This window comes from Vanessa atalanta, chromosome 4, assembly GCF_905147765.1.
Source record: "Vanessa atalanta chromosome 4, ilVanAtal1.2, whole genome shotgun sequence".
Taxonomy (NCBI): domain Eukaryota; kingdom Metazoa; phylum Arthropoda; class Insecta; order Lepidoptera; family Nymphalidae; genus Vanessa; species Vanessa atalanta.
In genome coordinates this window covers 13,071,935-13,096,205 of record NC_061874.1, presented here as the reverse complement: position 1 = coordinate 13,096,205, position 24,271 = coordinate 13,071,935, and the positions used below count along the sequence as shown (strand labels likewise).

The 24,271-nt window shown below is 31.4% G+C and overlaps 1 protein-coding gene across 1 annotated transcript in view; it reads right to left on the bottom strand.

The window, feature by feature from the left end:
• The window catches only part of LOC125077860 (protein O-mannosyl-transferase TMTC1-like), a 180,244-nt gene that overhangs the window by 10,244 nt on the left and 145,729 nt on the right, over nt 1–24,271 (bottom strand). The window contains exons 3-7 of the mRNA XM_047689952.1: nt 13,406–13,583; nt 12,344–12,417; nt 9,833–9,970; nt 3,467–3,643; nt 610–799 (exon numbers count right to left, since the gene is read on the bottom strand). Of these exons, the coding sequence (XP_047545908.1) occupies nt 610–799; nt 3,467–3,643; nt 9,833–9,970; nt 12,344–12,417; nt 13,406–13,583 (757 nt within the window). The remainder of the gene's footprint in view (nt 1–609; nt 800–3,466; nt 3,644–9,832; nt 9,971–12,343; nt 12,418–13,405; nt 13,584–24,271) is intronic.

Below are 24,271 nucleotides of genomic sequence, written 5' to 3'. Positions count from 1 at the left end.
GCAGTTAAGACTAAGTGACCCACTGGTCCCACAAATTATTGATATAAAATATTTAAAAGCTAACATCAATCAACTTGAAACAAAGAATCTCTGTTATAGATTTCGTAAGAGTAACATTTTACATATCAATTGTATTAAGTAAATGTTGCCAGCTTCGAATGTAAATTTTGTAAAACAGAAAAGTATCACTTTTATGGTAATCAAAGATTTCAGCTTTCAATTTAATTTATGTAACATTAATTTAAATCTACGAATACAATTATTATCATTCGTAATATTGTAAAAAATAGAATGATTTTTGATTTTCCACATATAAAATTATTAACCAAAATGATTACGATTTCATGCAGGCTTTATTCCCACTCATAAATTAATATACCGCCAAATATCAGTAATCTGTATGCTTAGTGGGTTTGAGCTTGAAGGGTTTAAATGGATCTGAACCAATGTATTACTTGTAGATAGGGGCTTAGATTCCATAGTTGGCAGAGTTGTGACATTTTAAGGAGTTCCTTCACTTCTGCACTTCTGCAGTAGCAGTATCTATGAGCAAAATTGACATTCAATCTAAAGTAATAATTATAAAAATATGAACTTATTATATTTTACCTCCAAATCAGTAATACACCTATAGCACAAAAGCATCAAGGCACCGAAGGCAGCACACGTGATAAAGTTCCTCGGATCCCAACCACTGGTGATAAGAGGCACTGAACCCATTTGCCAATCGTGACTAAGGGTCCAGGGGCAGATGAGGAGCCACCAGTTAAAAGCAGCCAAATAGCAAAACGTCATCAATCTGAAACAAAAATTATATTTAACTATTGACACATTATTCAACGATTAGTTATCCATAGTTTTTGGTAAATTTAGATTAACTAATATGACTTTTTTCTAACCACTAATTGCGTTATCGGCTGTCATTGACCAAAGATCAATGACCATAATGGTATATTTCTATTGACTAAATAGTTATTGTAAAATAAATTCAAACTTTCAAAAAAAGAATACTCAATGATTTTGAATTCGTATTCAAAGTCATTGGGCCACGAGTTAAAGTTTAGCCAAGGACTAACAATAGAAAACAAATTAGAACCGAGTTAGAAGTTGGCAACGATACAATAGAACGTAAATTAATGTCAAGTGAAGCAGGGTGAAGTTTACAATGGCGTATAAATTATGAAGTCGTTCGGTTTAGAATATTAGAAGAACTTTGAAAACTTTTCGCAGCTAATTTTGTTTGTTTTTAACGTAATTTTATTTGAGTTCTTGATTAGAAAGTTTTCCTAATTATAATAAATGATCATTTCGATGTTAAATTATAATCACTTTTTTTGTTTTATTAGGACGGTAAATTTATTTTAATTGCATCTGAATTTATTTTCAATTTTTAATTGCCTTTTGAGAATAAAATCCGAAGTAGCTAAATTCATATAAGTTACGGTTTTCACATGCATAAAAATTGGAGGAGATTTTGGTTGGATACTCAACAAGTTCAAGCACGCAACAGTAGTTCGAAGAATTAATTACTAAAATATATTTGATATTTGAGTATTCGGGAATAAATAAAAAACTGCATCTTATTTTTGGTACGAAATGTATCATTCGAAATCTAAATAAATAATAATCGAAAGATTTTATTAAATTTAAAGATAGCATCGGTTCGAAATAATGATTAAGAACTGGCAAGTCAGTAGTTACTCTTTTCAGATATAATTTTTTTTTTTTTTAATTTATGCTACGTAAATATCAAAGAATGTTGTCTCCATTGTCGATATAATCTCTTACCGTATACTACAATTAGAATATTATTAATATATTAATTTATTGTCTAGCTAAGCTAAAACTATTTTAGGATTTTTATCATATAAAGTTTGCCACTGTTTCTATTAATATAATCAACATTACAGTGGATATACATAGTAATATTATTGTAAATAAAAAAGCCGAGGTCGCTCAGTGGTTTGAAAGCGTTCGAAGGCAAACAAGTATCACTGAATTTTAACGTGTTTAATTTGTGTTTGTAATTTATAACTTTCTTAACGGTTAAAGAAAAAATCGTGAGAAAACCTACTGTCTAATTTAAATTCTGTCACATGCGTATCAACCAAACCGCATTGCAGTAGCGTTATTGAGGCCCAGCAGTGGGATATTTACAGACTGCTACTTTACTTTAAATATACTGCGGCGTCAATCACGTAAGTGTTCCAATGTTGATAAAAAATGTCAAGCAGGTAAGTGTGCCAATCTTGTCAAATATAATCCATCCCGAAAGATATCTCAAGCTATAAGATTGTAAATAGTCATCAGCTTTCTTTTGATACATTTTTATTTTTTTTGTCTATAGCGATACCCTAAAGTATCACAGTATACGAGACTTGATACTGTTAAATATCCTAATTGAGTAGCATATCCATGTTACCTAAACAAGTACTCAAAAACAACAAACAATATAGTCGAAGTAAAAATAAAAAAATCCAAAGATATTTGTTTAAATTATATTTCTATGTCGACAGAAGATACAACCAACTACGCTAACAAGCTGGTTCCGGCACAACCTCGACTAGTATTACAAGTTCCGTGAATAAAACTTGAGCGATTTCATCGTTAGCATTGTATGAATAATAATAAAATACTGATGTTAAAGTCTAGACTTATCAATTATTATATCAAATTTCCTACTCCAAGTTTAGTAGATAATAATAAATATGAACGCGAATCAGACTCCTATTTATTAACTAATAATATAAATATATATGTAAGTGTATCATATGTATATCTACCATTTGAAATTGGAATCCTCGTTATCTGGTGTGCAGAAAACGTATCTGAATTCCCCCTCAATGTGGGCGAAATGAAATGAGTTAATATATTAGTAACTAAAATCAACGAAGCGAAACGACCTATTCTATAAGACCATACCTAATTAAATAATACACGTAATATCAAAATAGTGTATATCTAAAGAATAACTGTAATTTTTTTTTTCAATATTTCACGAGTAAAATACGAAATGACCAGAGCAGAACTATTTTATATTATAATCTTAGAACAAATACTTTATAATGAAAACTGTAATTTATATGGTTTTATGATTAAATATTTATATCGCGATAAAAATACGTGGTTATTAAGAAGTTTTGTAATGTATTAAAACGATATCAAATAATATCAAAGTTCACGTGGCCTTTGATTAACAAATATGAATAATTTACTGTATGTACGTAGATTAGGCAAAATAAAGCCGTTGGCTAGATTTAATAAGCAATAACTTGGATTAATCCAAAAAAGTACTGCATTCATTTGTTATATTTACACACTTTCAAGTCTGCCTCATAACAGATCAATACGATTGCAAATCATGAGGTCTCGAATTCCGATCCTGTGGAAAACCAAACCAGTAATTGGAATTACTGCTACTCAACTCAATCATTATTACGAATGGCTTATTCTAATATGATCTCACCTGACGAAGAAACTGGGGTGGAAGGCAGCAGGGTTGTCCTGTGGTGAGAATGTAGGCCAGGTTCCTTGTAGCAGCGCGAGTCGAAGGCATATTAGTAATGATAAAGACACCAGAACCTTGGTCGTCCTCACTGACAACCCCGTGCATTTCTTTTCAATCTTCAATGAACATAGTGACCTGAAGAAGTAATATTTAATTGTAATTGCATATTATTATACTAGTTACATAAAATATGTGTATGCTTGGGAAGATGTTTAATATAAATAATTTACAAAGATAATAAAAGTATTGTTTATATGGTATTTAAAATAAATAACGAATATATATATATTTTTATATGGTCGATAAAAACCGACATTTAAGATTGTCACTAATTTAGAAAAAAAAAACATATTTTGTTGGATACAAAAAATTTAAAAATAAAGTGACTGTCTTTAAAAGTCCCGCTGCTGCGTTGACGACATCTTCTTTCAAAGAGAAGACTTCTTGTTTTATTTGTTTTTGTTCATTGTTTAATTAAAAAAAAATTCAGTGTTTAAGCCTGCAGTCTTTGATTGATATTTACGTGTTCTATCCACTGAACTCTAATGACCTATGTTTTTTTTATGGTATAGGTTCGCAGACGAGCTTATGGGCCACCTGATGGTAAGTGGACACAACTGTCCATAGAAAATGGCATGAAAATGTAAGAAATATTAACCATTCCTTACATCGCCAATGCACACAACCAACCTTGGGAACTATGATGTTATAAGATTAACCATTGTGCCTGTACTGTATTGTACACTGGCTCACTCATACATCAAAATGTTTGGCAGAGTGATATAATAATATGACAAGTTTAATTTGATCTACTCTATTTTTAAGCGATTTCGATAACAAGAGCATAATAATTATGCTTAATGTTTTCAAGGTATGTTCAGAGATAATTTTAGCAGGTTTTACGAATTTCATTATTATTTTTTGTTAGACAAAAGTTACCACTGTGACAATCCCATATATTGGTAGATACTTCAGTCGTAGTTTCAAATTTTGGTAAGAACATATAATGAGGATGGAACTAAGGACTTCGGAATTTACAGCCCTATATAATGTCTGCTGTGGTCGCATATGGTCACTACGACATCCATACGTCACATTTTTTTTTTAATAATAGTGATACTTTATCGTCGGATTTTAAGAACAATGAAATGCCCAACAGCTTACAATAATAGAACAAGATTAAACTAAACTTTAATTTAATATTATAAAATGATGATTTCGAGAATGCTTTTAAGAGTCTACTTAAAAATGTTACGAAAATTACGATGCAACGGCACTTAAGCTTTAAACCACTTTGTTTCGCCAATCAACCTGCATCTGGAAAACTGAAGAGTTTTTTACAAATGATCCGTCTCTGCAAATTCAAGTGCTTATCCCACTATCCCTGAATCTTTACTTCTAAAAACTCATTTTACTATTATTTACTACAAAGAGTTAACACAATGATGATGATGAGTTTACCTTTGCTAATAAAATAATGATACTCCAAAAAAAAAAACATTCCTTACTGGTAAAGTGCCACCGACCAAGGCACAATTCATCTCCCTCATACTTCAAAGAAAACTGTATTTTACGCCATGTTTGAAGTTATTTAAGAAAGACAGACGAACAAAAGAGCCATCTAATTATAACTGATTTACTCCGCTCACTCTCCGGAAGAAGTATAAACCCATCCTTACAATCAAAGATCAAAGATGCTATATCCCTTTTGCCAGTAATTACACTAGCACACTGATCCTTCAAGCCGGAAATCATCTAAACAAAATATTTAGTGCGGTAGAATAATTATTGGACGGGACTATGTATCTAAACAATTCGTAAACATGAAATTGCTACACATTATTTAAATTATTTATTTAAAGAAAATAAATTATTTTAATAGTTGGCAACATTTCTTAACTTACAGATAGCAACTAGTATGGAAACTAGTTTGTGTATTTTTTACGAACTTTGTAATAATTATATTTATAATAGGAAGGTATGAAACCAACGCAATGTCTCCATTGCATTATTTGTCTTATTGAATGTGAGAGCGAATAGATTATCGATGAGTAGTTCAGACATTTCTAACCATTTAAAAATAATTATAAGGGCTTAAGTTACTTCGAATTAAATAATCTACAATATTATTCCTTTAGAGAAGAAATTTACATCTTAAATATCATCGGGTTCAATATAATGACAATATAGGAAGTTCGTTACCCCTCTTTGCATCTGGCACCCAACCTTCATATTTGTACTAATATTATAAAAACGAAAGGAACTTTGTCTGTCCGTCCGTCTATATGTATATATGTTGCTCTTTCACGGCCAAACCAATCGACCGAATTTTATAAAGATATAGGCTACTTTTTTATGCCTAACATCTGTTAACCCCTTAAACGTGAGCAAAGCTGCGGGCGACACCAAGTTAATAATAAATATGTTACGAAGTTTGTAATAAATACCAGAAATAGCTTGTATAGAACTAAATAAATTCTCGTGAAATTTGAATCCTGTTCTAAATATGTAATAAACCTAACTATGTATTTCGTGTTCATACATCATTTAAATTATGAAATGTTTGTTTCATTTCAGTTTTGAAACTGGAAATCGTAGTATACGAGTTACCGTTTTTTATAGAGAAATCTGTTTGGAGAAAACCATCTAGTTCCAATTTTACAGTAACGTTATTTTATTTATCAAAACGTTCATATGATTAATGCATGATGCAAATTACAAGGATAAACAATTTTTTTTTATGGAATGGTATGTTGTTTGTGGCATCAGTGTACGGACCTTCAATTGTTAATGGTCAGCACTGGCTTATGAAATTTTTAGCGTTTCTTACATAACCAATGCGCCACCAATCTCTTGGCAAGCCTCTCGTGAATAAAAATACAACAGCTCACACACCCTTCAGTCAGAAACACACAATACGAATTATTGATGTTTAGCGCTAGAATAAGGGACAGTAGATAAAGAAAATAGGCTAACAAAACTTTACCAATTAGTAAATTGAATGTATAAGCACGAGGAGTTAAGAAAACTTGCAACACCATTTCATGTCTCCGCTATGATGCAAATAATGTTAATATTTCAAACAACGTCAATATCTGTGAGCGGTGGTCATCAGACGAGCCATTTTCCAGACTGTCTACGGATTACAAATACAGACATAAAAACATCATCTATAAAGTTTAAGCTTATAAGAATAGTCGGAAATACATCGTACTTTAATCTTGAAAAAAGAAAACGTAATGAAAAGTATCTGGAGTTTAAAGAAACATATGAAACATTAAACTAATACTGAACACATTACGGTATCAATTGTTATTTGAAATATTATGTTACTGTTATGTAATTAAACTTACCGTACGAATCGTTCACTGGTAATAATTTTACTAAAGTGTTATCCAGACTTACCACTAAAGTTCCAGTTTTATCACTCAACAACTTTATGTATATAATAATATATCTATATATAAATATATATTTTTTTTTTTAATTTATACGTTCGGTGGGTTATCAAACGATGAATGTAAATTTCGTAATAGAAATGTCGAAGGGTGACATGAAAACTACATGACAAAGCTGCTCGCTAAACCGCCAATTAAGTGTCACGTAGGTACCCAAAATAGACAAATTCACACCTTTTCTTAAATTAAAATTTTTATTTTATTTGTCGCGAATGTATATGAGAATGTTATATTAGCGTTGAAAAAAGTTACATTTATCATAATCATTATTATTTTTTTATTTTAATTAATTATTTGCATGCCATTAAGAATATTTTTTAATTACGCCGAAGAAGTGAAAATTCTCACGCGCGTACTCATCGACCAGGATATCACGCTCTTATCAATAGAATGATCATTTATCATCGTCAATTATTCTACCTCGAAACATTAATAATCTAAAACGTCTGAGAAATTCCATATACACAAGGAACATAACATTTTAAATCCCATGTTTGGTAGCACGTTGAGTGATCAGGTTTTCATTTACCTACCTCCCGAAATAAATTAAGGTATGACTTTTTTTGTTCACCAATTTTGTTGATAATTTCAGCCCCGGGGTTTGATGCAATTATGAATACTTATTGAAAGTTTCTAACTTAATTGCATTTATAAAAACTGTAAAATCTGTGTTTCGGATGTGTATCAGTCTGTAAATTCTAATAATAATTATGAACTCCGTAATAATCGTACGGCAAACGTTTAGCAAACATAAATAGATTTCTGTGAAATGTACAAACTTGTTTGAAATCCGTCAATCCAGCCTAATTACAGTTCGTCCTAACGAGAATCGAAGATCGAAAATGATCCACTTTAGTGCCTTCAATTAATAATCGAGTTAAATGTTTTATTTAGACGAGTGATATTATCGAAAAAAAATACTGACTGACTTCGATTCTCGAATACGTCCAATACAAATATATATATATTTTACCAAATAATTGCTTTAAATAATTAAAGAGTTTGTATTCTAATTAGTTATTTCTAACTGCCCGTATCTGTCTCACTGAGCATTCTTTGTTAAGAGTAAACTAAGCACTATGTTTGGAGATTATACCATTGAACTGTTTATGTATCGCTTGGTCAATATAATAAATCCACCAAATTTCGTTCGCGGGCTACGAGTAGTTGCTGGTAGATCTTTGTACGAGCCCGTCTGGTTAGGTTCCATCCCCTCATTGTGATGAGTGGTTGGGCTAGAATATATGTGTTCTATCGCAAAACAGTAACACTTGCTATTGTTGTATTCCAGTTTCAAGGTTGATTGAACCAGAATACATGAGAGTAATACAGTCACAAGGGACATAACATATTACTTCCCAAGGTTGGTGGCGGATCAGTGTTCTCAGTTAACGAATACCAACTACACTTTTTATCATCTATATAACATGAGATTTAAATATATTATACCTGAAATACTGTCTGCGTTATTTCATATCTAACCAGTACTTAATAATCAAAACTCATTAATCAATATTATGAACGAATCGTACGTATGTATAACATCAGCATTACTGAATTACCAGTAGCGTGTCACGTTTAATAAATTATTTCAAACTTAATGAGACAATTTCATCTCAAGCTCCCTCGTTATGTAATTTAGTGCTCAGTATCAATAATGAGGAAAATTTTATTACATTTAAATTTGTACAAGCCAAGTTCATATTTTATAATATTAACCGTCTTAAGTATCTTGTCACATTCATGATTCATAAATTATATTCTGAATGTGCGAAGCGTACTTCATATAATTACTTTACAAGAACTTTTGAATCGTCATTAAAATCATTGATAATGAATACCATCGATTGATAGTAAATATTCTAATGAAATTAGCTTTTGAAGTATCATGTAATCGCTTAGCTTAAACTACTAAAGTATATAATTCAAAGAGTTGTTTTTATTTATGACGTTGACATTCGCCAAGAAGAGATTTTGTAAATCCTAACTATTTAAAAAAGGAATTCTAAAATAAAAGTGGAAAGTGCCTTTAAATGTTCGTTTATAAAAAAATAAAATCACACTGATCAGCTTCGCGGGAATCCGTTACCACTTAATTGGCATAACGCGATACGACGCGGACAGAGGTTCAAGTTACAACATTTTTTTTTTTTATTAACATTCACAGTTCCATAACGAGCAAATTGGCCATTTTGTAATAATAAATGGTTTCATTATCCATATACGCTCCCACAGAAACAAATAAAAGTAACACAATGTGTTGCTGTTCGGTGGCACAATAGCTGTCGAATGAGTGCTGTAAACCCTATTACGGGTATAAGTGGAAGATCTTACCAATAGATATAATAATTGAAATCCTATTAGTAGAATATTAACAACTTGTGCTTATAGTTTCATGATTTACTAATGGAACAGTAAAACTTATTCATAATAAACAAACTTCAGGTGTAGAATAACTAAAAGTATCTACTTAATCTATTGTGACTGATTCTAATGATATCATTTTTGTATCCAATAATAATATGCTTAAAAGAATTGTATATATTTCTCAACATTCTCCCTCGTTATTAAAATGCGAAATTAAGATACTTAAATTATTTATTTCTAGCTAAAATATCATAGATAATAGACAATAAGCTTATACACAGTTTTAATAATCAATTTTTAATTATTATAGATTTTGATTATTATGTATAACGTAGGATTTATACTAAAAATAAACACAGGATTATTTTCAGCGACGTTATGTCATTGCCTTTTAACGAAGAGGAATAACCAGAGAATGGGTACTTCCATAGAGTGACATACACTTAGCTCTACCCCCAAAAATACGTTGACCCCTTTAATAACAATGAAATATACATACCGCTTTACAAGTGGCCAGCATCTATAAAAGTCAATCGCTAGATTGAGCAATAATATTGTGACTCCAGTTTCCTTGGCCAGCATACTGAGAGCTCCGAGGACGACGCTGAGCCAGACGCACTTCTTATTGCTCGTAGGCCTAAAAAAATATTATATTTTACATTACGAGCAATTATATTCAGAATATATGTTTAAAAACATACTTTCTTAGTACTAATATTCTTGCCATTTATCTGTTTTATTTTCGTCATTAACTTTTTGTAGAATCAATCTCGTTTTTATAGAAATAAATAAATACAGAAAAAATATAAGATTCGCTTATGTGATTCCTTTGATTGGATTTATATCATATTGAAGATGAATATATAAATATCACAATTTGTACATTCATATATTTAAAAAAGAAATGGTTCTTAAACATTTTATTGCTCGAATTACTGAAATGTAACAAATTTAGCAAGCTGAATTTGTTTTTATAAAATAATGTTTTAATTTGTTTTTTTTTTTTTACTGTTGTCCATCCTAATGAACATACTAAGAGTTCCGCTAAAAGTTTTATTTAGAATTTGCATATAATACGCGATATAAAACAAAATTTAATAGTAATATTATATGTGCTTAACAAATACTAGTGACTATCGTGAAATTCTGGACAAATGCCATACAGACCAGACTCGCATACAAAATCCCTATGTAAAAAATAGCACCAACAGATGTGGTAGTAAGGGCAATTAAATGTTACATGATATAAGTCCATTTAAAATTTGTAAAGTCTGAAAAAATATATCTAAATAATAGAATACCGTAAAAGGCACAAATATTACATATACTAATAGTCATATCCAGAGCGATATGACTATTAGAGGACAAAATACTACTAGCCTACGCATCTGTAGAAAGAAAAAAATACTCTAATAGATCTGTAGGTTTCAATAAGTACTTCAAGAATGCTAGTCATTGTCAAATGAACTAAAAATATTAATAATACATAAAGATGACTTTATATAGCGTTTAAATGATTTATAGAATATTTTTAACCCATGAACGCATAGTAATACGAGGTAATTATGCAGAACACACGTTTACTCGGCCGAGAACCGCCTATCACCGTTTTGTAAATGACCGAAAAATTACAGGTTGTTACTGTCAAGGAAGAACTACATTATATTTTACCCGTTTTGCCGATAGTACCAACGCTGATTGAGGTAAAAATAATGTCACACCAATGTAACAAAATATTATTTTTATGACGTCATACTACTACTATCTTTTCCGCGCGACTGTGTCTGCTTTTGATTATTTTTTCCCGTAAATACGCTTTATGTCTATCTTCTAATCAATAGTGTCCCTGGGCTATCTCCTAAGCCTTTAGGCTGAGTCCTGATGAGGTATCAAACAGACCGACAGAGTTATTTTCGCATGTATAATATAAGTCTAATTAATATGAGAGTCGTATTTAATAACAAATGTGGTTAACAAATTCTTCACACACACACACAGTCGCTCGTGTACACGCACGCGCGTACACACACCACATTCAATCGTAAAGATACGTAACTTTCCATCGCAACAGAAATATAATCCGACTGTATTTTATGCTCGTTCTCCACTCAAAGGATCATGTAAAACACCCTTTATACATTTCGTAACCATTAAAATGAGGCTGTCTCCGCTCTAAACGCTTAGAAACAGCTGCCTTCAAGAAAATCCGTTCATAGCATTTATAAATCACACGAGATTATTTTATCTTAATGTTTTTGTAATATTGCCGTTTTGATAAATAGACTTCGTAACTTTGTAAGACTACGTTGTTTACGTTGATATGAATATTATTATGTGGATTCGATTTAAAGTTTTGGTTTGCTATAGCAATGTTAAAGAGTTATGCCTGTATATAATCCTTGGTTGATGTTGATATTCACATTTTTTTATGTGAAACAACTATTGAAGTTCCTTGGAGATATGACGTTCGGCATGACGTTCTCTTATACCAGGCAGCCATATGTCAATACGAGAACATGAATAATAAATGTATTTTAAACGAAATATGTTTTTGTTTATTCTGCTCCTTATTTATTTATTTTTCATTGTTATATTTTTAATAAACTACAATTTCGATATTTCAAAACTGCAGGGCGTCCCTCAATAGCAGCAAAATTCTCCATATAAACGATTCTATTATATTTTCATAGCTCGTTCGCAATATTTTGTTGTAAATTATAATAAAAATATCATGTTCGTTTACTTATTGAAACTTATATTTTAAGAGAAACATAGATTATTTTATACTCTTATATATTTATATTTTATTCCATTTACTTTGACTTTATTAAGTCTCTAAACATTCATTGCTCTGAATTAAGGGTGTTTAACGTAATTGCAAAGTTTTTTATATGTAGCACGATGTACAATAATATATATATTTTTTATGAAAATTTTAAATGAATTCTTTGTTAGGTTTGAGTTAAACGGCTAGATTAATTCCTTTAAATTATATAATAATTATTCTTACCTATGGTAAACTAACAGCGATGATAGGAAGAAAATACATGCCAGCACATCCGCTCGGCCAACCACGCCGGCTACCTGTGAAAAATTCAACAATATTACATGTTTATCGATATGGCTCTACATATTCATGGAATGGAAATGAAAGAACGTCTAAAAACACGTCGCAACGTGCAACAAAGGTTGGGTTATGTTTGATCTCTTCAGAAATAAATTGCCGTGAACTGTTAAAGTAAGTAACTATCACCTCAACTAAACGGCGAAATGTTATACTCATAGTTTAGACTCTATTATAATTCGATAAGAGAAAAAGGACTTTATTTTTTTTCGTAACTATTTGAGTATTAATTAAGTTAACAAAATATCACGTTTTTGGTATTATATATGTATAAATTAACATTTGTATAACATTGTCTTAAATAACAAATGTATGTAGATCTATGTTAATTTGTTGTACACCATTTTGCGGTCTTCTGTAAATGAAGGAATCATTTTTAAACATTGTACTATCCAATGTTTTCGTAAGTGTTTATCTTTTATACGAGTAAAAAAAGCTAACTAGTGAACATTTTGACAGATTGAATTATAAATAACCGCTTCTTGCAAATCAACTTTCGTGGCGAAAAAATAATAACAATAAAAAACCTGAGACAAAAGGTGATACGGACCCTTCAATCTTAATGATAAGTTTTATCATACTACGACATGTTATGATAGTTAATTTTAATGATTACTAATTCAAATGAAGAATACTAAGCATTGTGGAATTATGTAACATTTATTAGAATTTATTACTGTTGGCCCTAATGGCCTCTACAGCGTCACTAGACGGGGTGGCGAGTTAAATTACTCAAGCCTGATGCTTAAAATCAGGGCTCAAGGTACGCGCATCCTAAGGGTGCCTCCCGTGAGACCAAACCTCGACTTAAGATTCTGTCCACGTTGGACTTTGGGTCTCATTAAAATCAGTCAAACTCATGACAAAGTGGAATGCATACATCACAACGCTAAGACGTTGAGTTTCATGCGTCTCAATACATGATGAAAGATGAATATAGACACATACCGCCTCAGTGTGTACAGGATGAACTGCGAATAGCAACGCAGCTAATGCAGCAAATGGCCGTTGCAATCGTGCTATGGTGACACACGCACGAGCAACGAGTGCGCAGCACGCGGCGTGGAGAGACACGTTACAAGCATGCCACCACCACGGCCTTAACCCCGCCAGAGCGTAGTTTAGTCTGAAACAAAAAAAAAGGAATACATTTAATTTTACTTTTCGATATTATATTCGATCAGTTTTATGTATATATTATTTAGTTACCGTTTTTTAAAAACAGTTCGAATTAATAATAGTATAGGTATATTGTTTTCGTAATTAGATATTATTTTGGTCAAATTAAAGTTTTTATATTGGTTGTAATATTCGAGTAGATCGGTATTGATGGATAGTAATTAAGTAATAAAAAATCTTTTTTGATTGCGATAATGTCATCCGTTTGTTTTAAAAATGTATCCATTGGTGTTCCAATACTTTCAGAAAAAAAAAACTATCATTTTTTCGATTTTGAACCGAGGATGGACAAATTCAATCTCCGGTTTGGGCTGAATAATGTTACTTGGTGTTTTAATCAAGAATTCTCAGTAACAGCGCAATTTCGACGCTCAGATACTACACTACTTTGGAAAACCATATAGAACCTGCCTTTGAACATCGAACTCTTTCCGGTTGTACCAAATTTGATCGATTATAAGATTGAGAAAATAGAAAGTTTTGACACTAATTTTGTAAACACTTTTGATTACTTACTTACGTTCGGTGAATGTGAGAGTTGCTACAGGAGTCGAATTTAACCAAGAGATGATAATCATTTTCTTTACCTAATTTTGTTTTTTATTTTGTTGCATATAACTTCACAAATCATCAAAAGCCTGACAAGGCACCATTATCGCTTAGAGCAATCTCTTTCAGAAAACCGTAATGATAGCTAAATACCTATTATATATATTTTCCTATATCTATAAATACATAAATAAATGTTGTATTGAAATACTACATTATTACACTTTATTAAATAATCATTAATTAAAATGACTTAAATCTTATTTTCTAGAAATACATATTTACCATAACCATATAACTTTTTTGGGCTAAAATTATATTTGGTATTTTTTCAAACTTAACGAGACGAGAAACAAAAACAAATTAATAACTAGACGTTATCAGCTTATTAGAAAATATTCCTAAAACGATTCAATTAAATTTTTGCCTAATACAATTTGTCTGAGATCGAGATACATAATTAATACTCGAATGTCTGATCATTTTGCTTATTACTAAGCGATTATCATTAAAATATTCTGAAGTTATTTAGATCTTCAAATAAATACACTTTAATGCCTCAAATTTCAACGGTAAATAATCGTTAAATAAACTATGCTAGCTCTAATAAATACTTAAACTCTGAAAAAAAATACACTCCTTATTTGGGCAGTCGTGTAAAAAACCCCATTAAATTATAACATAAGTTTGTTTAATCTATTAAAGGACATTTTTAAATATATCACGGCACACAAACTAAAGCATAGCATGAGCTTACTGACGCTAACTTCGCCTTGTTTGCGAAGTACTCGTCGCATTGTTAAAGTTTACACAGGGTGTAAGGGCTGGGATAATTGTTTTGAAGCTTACGAGCTTTCGTTCTATCTATTTGCTGGCTTGTTGCTTCTGTTACGCTAGCTTTATTAGCGTCAAATATAATAACAACGAACTGAATTAATTAACGCGTATAGAAACTCTTGATATAAATTAAATATTCACATCGATGTTACTGAATTAAAATGTTTTATTGTGATAGTTTATAAACGTTTAGATAATATTTCTGATGGAATATTCAAAGACATTGCAAGAGTTTTTATTATTTACCTATTGTATGTGTATTTATTGATTTATTTTTCGTTTCAAATGTCGAACTAATTGCCCCATTACAAGCTCGTCTGGATAGGTATTATCCAGTTACAAGTAACTTTACTAACAAATATCGTTGTTGTATACTCGTTTCGATGAACCAGTTTTATAGAGTCCGAATTGTGCTGCCAATAAGTTCTTAGATGATATGCTCTTTATATCTTTAATTCATATTCAATGTGACGGAATTACTTGGTGACAGATCAGAAAGTAATATGAAATTGTATATTTACGAGTGATTAAAATGATGATGTTGTCTCCATTGATTTGGATCTCGAAATTCATTCACAGCAATGAATAGCTAACTAGGTAAGCGATTAAGCCTATACCGAAAAAAAATCTTCCCTATCTGAGCTATTTGACACAATCTAAGATAAGTCAAGTATAGGATCAACGGTATAACATGCTTATCGAGGTGCGACGACCTCCGTGGTCGAGTGGTGTGTACACAGGTTTTCATGGGTACGCCACTCCGAAGTCCCGTGTTAGATTCCCGGCAGAGTCGATGTAGAAAAAGTTCATAAGTTTTCTATGTTGTCTTGGGTCTGGGTGTTTGTGGTACCGTCGATACTTCTGATTTGCCATAACACAAGTGCTTTAGCTACTTACATTGGGATCGGAGTAATGTATGTGATGTTGTCCAATATTTATTTGTTTATTAACATACTAATACTTTAATTGCAGCCCAACTCGGTGGTGTTTTCAACTCATTCTTCGAATGCAGCATATTAAGTCTGCTGGAACTGACGCTATTGGCTTGGTGAGCTATTCGATCATATCGTTAAAAAAAATTACTGTTATAAAAAACGAGAGGAGTCGTGGGACCATCCGATTGTAACGAAATTGCTTTCGCTTTGTATTAAATAACAACAATAAAATAAAGTAATGTATATGATGTTGTCCAATATTAAAAAAAAATATTATATTAAAAATCTATTGTATTAAAAAAAATCTATTCTTAATGGCCCTACAACCGTGGGTTTGAATCAAGGACCTCGGCTTGTACTAGTGCCTAGAAAAACGAGGTATTCAATAGTATTATTACATTATATTTCATAATTATTATGAACATTTTACATTTAAATTTTATTTAAACAAATGTTATCACCAGTTGAAGGTATTTTAGGGACTCGAACAACAAACTATGTCATAGACCTTCCAGACGATTTACTTCAACACGAGGATCTTGCAGGGGCGGGATATGTGTATCTGTTCGTTCCATAAGTTTGAGCATATTACGAGTAAGCATATTCAACGTAAGATATCTTTGTTAATGTTGCACATAACGTTCCTTATATGCGCTTATCTTTTACTTGATATCCTATTCTCGTGTTTCAACGTTTCAACTGATAGAATATAATGTTAGGGATTGCATCATATAATTTACTGTATTCGATAAATTTACATCGATTTAATGTCTACGAATCCAAAGCATTCATAAATAAATGTGCTGTTAAATAGGTATTTTTAAATTTAATACACTACTACAGTATTTCATCCGATGCGTGCAGATTTTTTCACACAATTTGAGCTTCGTTAAGATCCACGTACTACCTGAGTCATCTCATTTAAAATGCACCAATCAGTTTATTGACATGACAAAATGGTAAAATCTTTATCATAATTTTTTTATAATAATCTATTAAAAAAATTTATAACGATTTTATTACGCCCAGATTAAAGTCTCCGTCATTTGCTAGGTGATTCAGCTCAAACTAAATGCCCTAAGTGATTTTCATAAGCGAAATGAGTGTGTGTTTTTATAAAATTTCCCCCAACCTCATGTTTATAATGTTATCGATGTAAAATAAATAAATTAGCGCTAGAATTAAGCTGTTTACATATTACGGTACTACAAAGGAAACGGCGCTGTCAAAAAGGTATTAGCTTTAGGGGTATCAAAATTGAATTAAAAACAATTTCTTACGCTTAAAATAAAATTCAAAATAGCATCAGTTCTTTTTAGGTATATTTATTTTTTGTGATAAAAGTAACCCATGTGTTTTTCCAGATTATAATCTATCTCTGTTCTATCTTCCGTTCTGTTGTGATAGAGAAACAAACATCCATCCATCCCTTTCGCATTTATAATATTCGTTATATTGATAATTATAATTAAAATAGCTGCATCACACGAACTGTACAACAACTATGAAATTAAAAATATCGTGACGTCAACATTCAATCGGTATCAAATACATAAGGCATTATCTAATTGTTTACAGCAAACGTCCATATTACCTTATCCAGATACCGTTAGCGACATGCTTCGGTATGATACAATTATAATGATAGGAACAATTTGAATCCCTTATCGTAAGCATTAGTGACACGAAATGTCACACATTATTGCTGTACTCGTATTTTTTATTTCAAAATTAATGATTTCGGTGACAGCATGAAGCGAGCGTCACGCGATCAAACATGCAAATATCACAGCAGTAAATACTAACAAACAAACACATATGGTATACTTGTTGTCACGTACGGCTTCGCTCGCGCTTAAGGTTGATCGCCAGGGGTTTGGCGAAAGAGTGGCCTAGTCTTTCCTTTGCTAAATTTCATCAAGTTCGATTGAGTGAAAATGCCAATGAGAGTTTGGCCATTATAGACTAACAGAGAGTTACTTTTGCATTTCTAATATTAGTATATATGATTTGGTTTATGTTAATTGAAAGAAATCTATAGAAATAGGTTTTCTTATGATTTGCAATGTCTACGACTTGTTCACATCGTTGGCAGATGAGCAATCTCGAATATCAAAGATAGAGTATGTTAAAGGTGAAGTGATAAACGTCAAAGAAATTGTAAATTATTAAAGGTAGAAAAAGAAACGAATACTATTCATACAAATAAAAATTTTCACTCCTCATTTTATGCCTATCATAAAATTTTACAGCCAGAAAGGATCCTTGAAATACGACACATTTCCAATACATTGGAAATAACGTCTACTATACGATATAAAACCCTCGATATGAGATTGAAAGAGGATATTAGTTCAAAACAAGGCCATCAATGTCCAGATAGCTTTGAAAACAAGTTAATAGAACAGTATAGGTTCCAGCGATATCTGGGTGAGAGCTATTAAAAAGCAATCAAGCGGACGTAGTGCCAGTCGATCTAGGTAACTTCGGGTTTACCTGAATCTGTCCTATCTAGGTTGTTGCAACGAATCTAACAAGCCGAGTGTGGATACGGCGTCCATTTGTAAGCCATTATTGCTTCAATGCACGGTTTTACTGATTTACAAAAGCAAACAAAACGCTGACAAAGTTAACATTTTAAATCATTAATAGATCACGTGAAACTTAAAAATATTACCGATTTAATTCTGTAAGCAATTTTATGTTTATTTTTTATTTAATTAATACCGTGCTCAGCTGTGAAGAAAAGTACCGTATGTGTGTGTATCGAGTAGCGTGGTGAAATAAGCTCTAAGCCTTCTCCTCAAAATGATAAACAGCCACGTGCGCAGCTGTCAGCAGTGAGATATTTATAGGCTGTTAATTTATTTTACTTAAATGGACTTTATATGTATCATGAAATTGCAAAACGCCTTCTAAGTATAGAGTTGCTTTAAGAAAGGTTACCCCAATAGTTTAAGTCATGAACATTAAAAGAGGAATGTGAAACAAAAAACATTATTTCCAAAATAATGATCGTGCTATGTAAACCTGTTTATATACGTATTTTTTTTTTTTTTGAAAATATGAATGAAGCTCGTTATGATGAACCACTTGATAACCGGCTACCTTCACCAAATACATTGGTACTGTGCGAAATGAGATTCACTTACAACGCCGTTGTAATGTTCGTCAAACTTTGACTTCAACTATTACCCAATATCCGTTCAAATACAGCAATGAATCCGTTTAATACGTAGTGAACAAATTATTGATGTTTGGCAATGAAACTTTTCTGGTTTTAAGTCGCAACACGGATAATAAAATTTATTAGAATATCAGTTTATACGGAAGCAGTTCCTGAAAAATGTGTCTTATGAAATTGATATAATTACCCGATATCAATTTTAAATAAATAAATTATTACTTTACATAATTCATCTGGCCTAACTCGGACCAGTATAATGATTACTGGTAAAATTCAAATAAAATATAAAAATAATGCATGGATACATATAGATTGAGATGGGTATACATGGTGAAAGTTTAAACTTTACTGAATATCATCGCAAAAATAATAATACCATTATCACGCAAACACGATTAAACTTTATAAACCAATTATTCGGTTCATTAGAGAAATGCGTTTAACCGACGATTACCGACACAGTTTTAAAATAACGTAGTGTTTACGATCACAAATGTTTATTAATACTGTGCCGAAATATCAATAACCGTGTTATATTTTTGTACTTAAATACTTTCCGTTTTAAATCTGCTTCCCTTTTCTTATTGCAAAAGAACAAGCGACATTTATATACTTATAATCATTCTGACTAAAAGTATTCGTAGAATTTTATAGCAATCCCTTTGTTACTAAAGAGAGTCCTGTCAGTCGTTAAAAATTACAAATATTTCTTTTACAAAACACATATTATGTACCATGTTTTCTTTACACAAATTACTGATTCTATTAATTAATCATTTGACATGCATTCGATCTATTATATCTATAGTAATGTTCAAAATTCCATACTAAATCTGTCTGTTACGTTTTCACGGCTTAACCACTGAACCGAATTTGATAAAATTTGATATGGAACAAGCTTGCACGCCAAGGAAAGTCTTAGGCTACTTTTAACACCTATAACTAAAACTAAAAGCTAGTTAAATAATAAAATTATTTAATTATATTAAACGTAACGATACCGTCGGTTCTCAATGAATTCTATCGAGAAGATCCGGCAAGAAACTCAGTAGTTACTCTTTTCCAACATTTGAAAAACATTATGTAAGTTAAATACCACTGTGTATAATACATCCCAACAAGCTCCACGTCTTTTTATTATATATAAAATCTTTCTTTAAATAATATGCTTTATTTGTTGATGATTTGTAACAAACGATTTTAATTTATGAATCGGCAAAGTTATAAATATTTGTGGAACCTCATTAAAGAAACGGATACCTTGCCTTAAGAAGGATTTATTGACTTTGCGGAGTCGGAAACTTGGAGTTATAAGCTTATCCTTACTTCTCATGTTCATACAATGATTATCACTGTTTCTATCAAAGTGTAATGTGAATATACATAAGAAATTGAATATCTTAAGAGGAATATTTTGTGTCAGACTTGAGTTCGTGACTTTTCCAAGTTATTTTTTTCATATTGTGTGTTAAATTTTTCATATTGTGTGTTAGTCCTGTTGCATTCATATTCAATTAAATTTGATTGAAATCTGAATACAATAATTAAATTTTAGATCTGTTCGCTCGTGAAGGCACGCCCCTCTACGTCAGTTAATCGGCGTTTTAATACAACAAACTTAGGTAACATTTTTTTGTCGTTTTTACACTTAGTCGTCTCACGCACACCAAAACATCTTGTAAGCATAAGCTTTACTCGCTCACACTAATGCCGACATTAATTTTACATGGAGAGACTTCATAAGTGACTAAATCTATGTTTTCTTGCTATTTGTCACTCGTCCCTTCTTTGTCAGAGCCGAGCCTTAAACTGTTCTTTAATAAAGTACGCGCGAGTCCTTATCGTTCATTAAAATCGTGGAATACATTCCATTAATTGAAAAAAAAATGTAATCAACAAAGATTTCGACTTAAAATTCTATTTTACAACTAGAGACGAATACACAAATTAAGGTAAAAGGTAATTAAGGTTATTTTAATACAATATTAATAACATTCAACAAAACTACAATTTGTTTAAAAAACAGCTTTTGTTGCTTCCTACAGACTTGTCCTTACACTATTTGTGTAGTACAAAAATAATTTTATTGCTACATAATTTATGCGGCTTAACTAGTATTAGTCCCAGTCTAAGCTTTAAAAATGTATTTAAAACAAGGGTCAGTTGTGATTTAAGTGGTTCAGTACTGCGCGTAATGAAGGCAGCCTTTACCGCAACCGGTTGTCTGCACAGAAATATTAATAGCGATCACGCGAAAGCGATTAAACTTTTGAAGCTAAGTCGGCTTCATTAAGGGGGGTGCGGTTTGATTACAATTTACAACTAAGTATGATATTGTCAATGAATGTTTGAAGTTTCTTGTTTCGCTTATAGCTAATAAATAAATAATAATTTTAGACAGAAATTAAACCTCCTTTTCAACTTAACTTTCGTATCAACGTCATTATGTATATGTTACTGTAAAACCTCGAACTACGGTAAATCTTAAGAATTTCCAGTAAAACCTAAGATTTACCGATTATGAATGGTAAATGTCCATAAAAATTTGGGATTCGAACTTTTACCAACATTCACTTGGTAAATCTTAGGATTTACATGTTAGGTTAGGTTAGGTTGGAATGGTAAAAGTCCGAAAAAGTCGTCCGTTTATAATAAGTACTTACATTTAACAACTCATGTCGGTAAATCTTAGGTTTTACTGGAAAATCTTGAGATTTACCTTAGTTCGAACTTTTACAATAACATATACATACTATCATTAAAAACGTTGTAGTCTAACATCGTTCACTTGAGTGCATCCGTTTTTATTACAAAATTTATTAATAAATTCACAAACAGTAATTCATTATAATTATATAAATTATATTATATTAACAGCTTCCCATTAATCCATTCAATATTTTGTACATTATACAATACAAAATACATATGTACTCAAAGTACATAAACGAATGTTCGTTTATTATTAATCCACCACTGATCTACTAAACGTCAAAACACTTGGAGTGATACTGCGATAAAGTTTCTAAAACATATTATAGCATGTCTTATTACCTCCCCTAGTTCATCTTTTAGCTAGAGAATCGAAATTGCATTTACCGTCCCGACTTATAGAGTAGCTATCCATAATTAATCTTTTATTTTTATAATGAGTTGGTAAATACAAACATACAAGTATATTTATATGTATTAAAGTTTCTCCTAAAATATTATGGAGATTTTTCATTTATCTTTGCCATTTGACACAAAATAATCGATATAGACCCATTCAATACATGAGAACCTTTTTTGTATTTGAGGCGCTCTTTACTTAAGATGAAGACGTTTTCACTTTGATTTGATATTATTATTACTAATATGGCATAGGTCATCTATCGTGATATATTTATTTGTATAAACAAACTATATAACGAGAGAAGCCTATTCAGATCTATAGCAGCAGCTATTAAAAACCCAGCTATAAAATTTAAAAGCAAATCAACAAAACAAACTGTTAAATTTATTGACCTAAATAATAAATTGTTCCTAAATATTGCTCACAGAATTTTTCGCGAAGCTAACTCGATTATAAGTTCATAAAAGTCTAAACTTGAATAAGTGAAATACCACTCGGCATTCAAGTACCGGAGCACTTTACAAAGTCAAGCGAAATGGCTAATTTATGCCAACTATTCTCAAACTAAGTCATGCGTTAACTCAGGAATGAAACAGGCCAAAAAGCAACTGCATATGTAACGCTCGCGAAAAGTTTATGTACGGAGTTTTGACAGTACGTTTCTTATGAATTTAAAATGTAAAACGAAAGTTTGGAAAACGGTGACGATTTATTACGTTCTTATACAAAGTTCTTTTTTTAAATCGAACTTCATACTTCTAACTTGTTTAACATCAATCAGATCAGAAGACAGTATTCATCCACCTCTTTGTGTAGTTTTTTTATATAGTTTTAAATTTTATACATTAATACATACTTTTAATATATTTAAATAAAAAGAGAGGTATCGTGTGACACCCAGTTGGAACGAAGTTACTTTCTCTTCACTACATAGTATAAACAAAGTCGCTTCTCGCTGTCTGTCCCTATGTATGCTTAGATCTTAAAAACTACGCTAAGGATTTTGATGCGGTTTCATTTTATTGATAGAGTGATTCGAGAGGTAGGTTTACATGCATTATATAGTTGAAAAATACCGATAATTTTAGAGGTTTCTAATGTGATGTAGTAAATAAACACATTTTTTGCACTTAAATTGCAAACGTGGGCTGAACGACGAACTACGAGATAGATCAAAATAATGTACTCCAGTATTGTACACCTGAAAACGATCTTTAAAAACGTCCTCCAGACAATAATAAAAAATGCGTTCAAATAATGTTATAGAAAACCGTATATTATAAAAAGAGACAGCGAGAGAATGAAAGAGATGAAAGTATCGCCTGTTTCGCATAACGCCTTTTACTTACTTGTCAATTTCTGCCAGTTCATTACGGTAAGCCGCGTAAAAGAACATCGTTCCAGAAATAATTAATAATATATGAGCCGATATCCACTAGTGGTTAGATCAATCATAGCTAAAGATTGCGGGTGTGAACCTTTGTTTGTCTCGAGTTCAGCAGTGGAGTAAAATCGTGAGAAAACCATTATCATTTATGCATTACATCAGTACGCTGATTCAAATATTCTCACATTCTCCTCAAAAGGAGAGAGACACGTATCTCGATATTACGCTTCGAAAGAAATACCCTCATAATGATTTTTTAATTTGGAAGGAAAAATTAACAACATACAAAGAAAGGCGTACATGTCTAGAAACAGAGGACCATAATCTCGCGACTACGAAATTCGTCAAAAATTGGATATCCAAAAATTGAACCAATAACAACAACTTTTATTATAATACGTGAGAAGTTAATAAATGCTTTCCAATCAGAAGCCTGTATTTCAAATGTGTCACGATGAACAGCCAATATAGGCGAAAAATCTAAAAATGAAATCCTTCACTGCGTGGTCACGCCAATTTCAAGCACCATCCACACTCGATTGTCATCGCTGATTGCTTTTTCAATTAAATTTTTGAGTTCCATTGGCGCTACAAACGCGTAGAATAATACAATTGCTGTAAGATG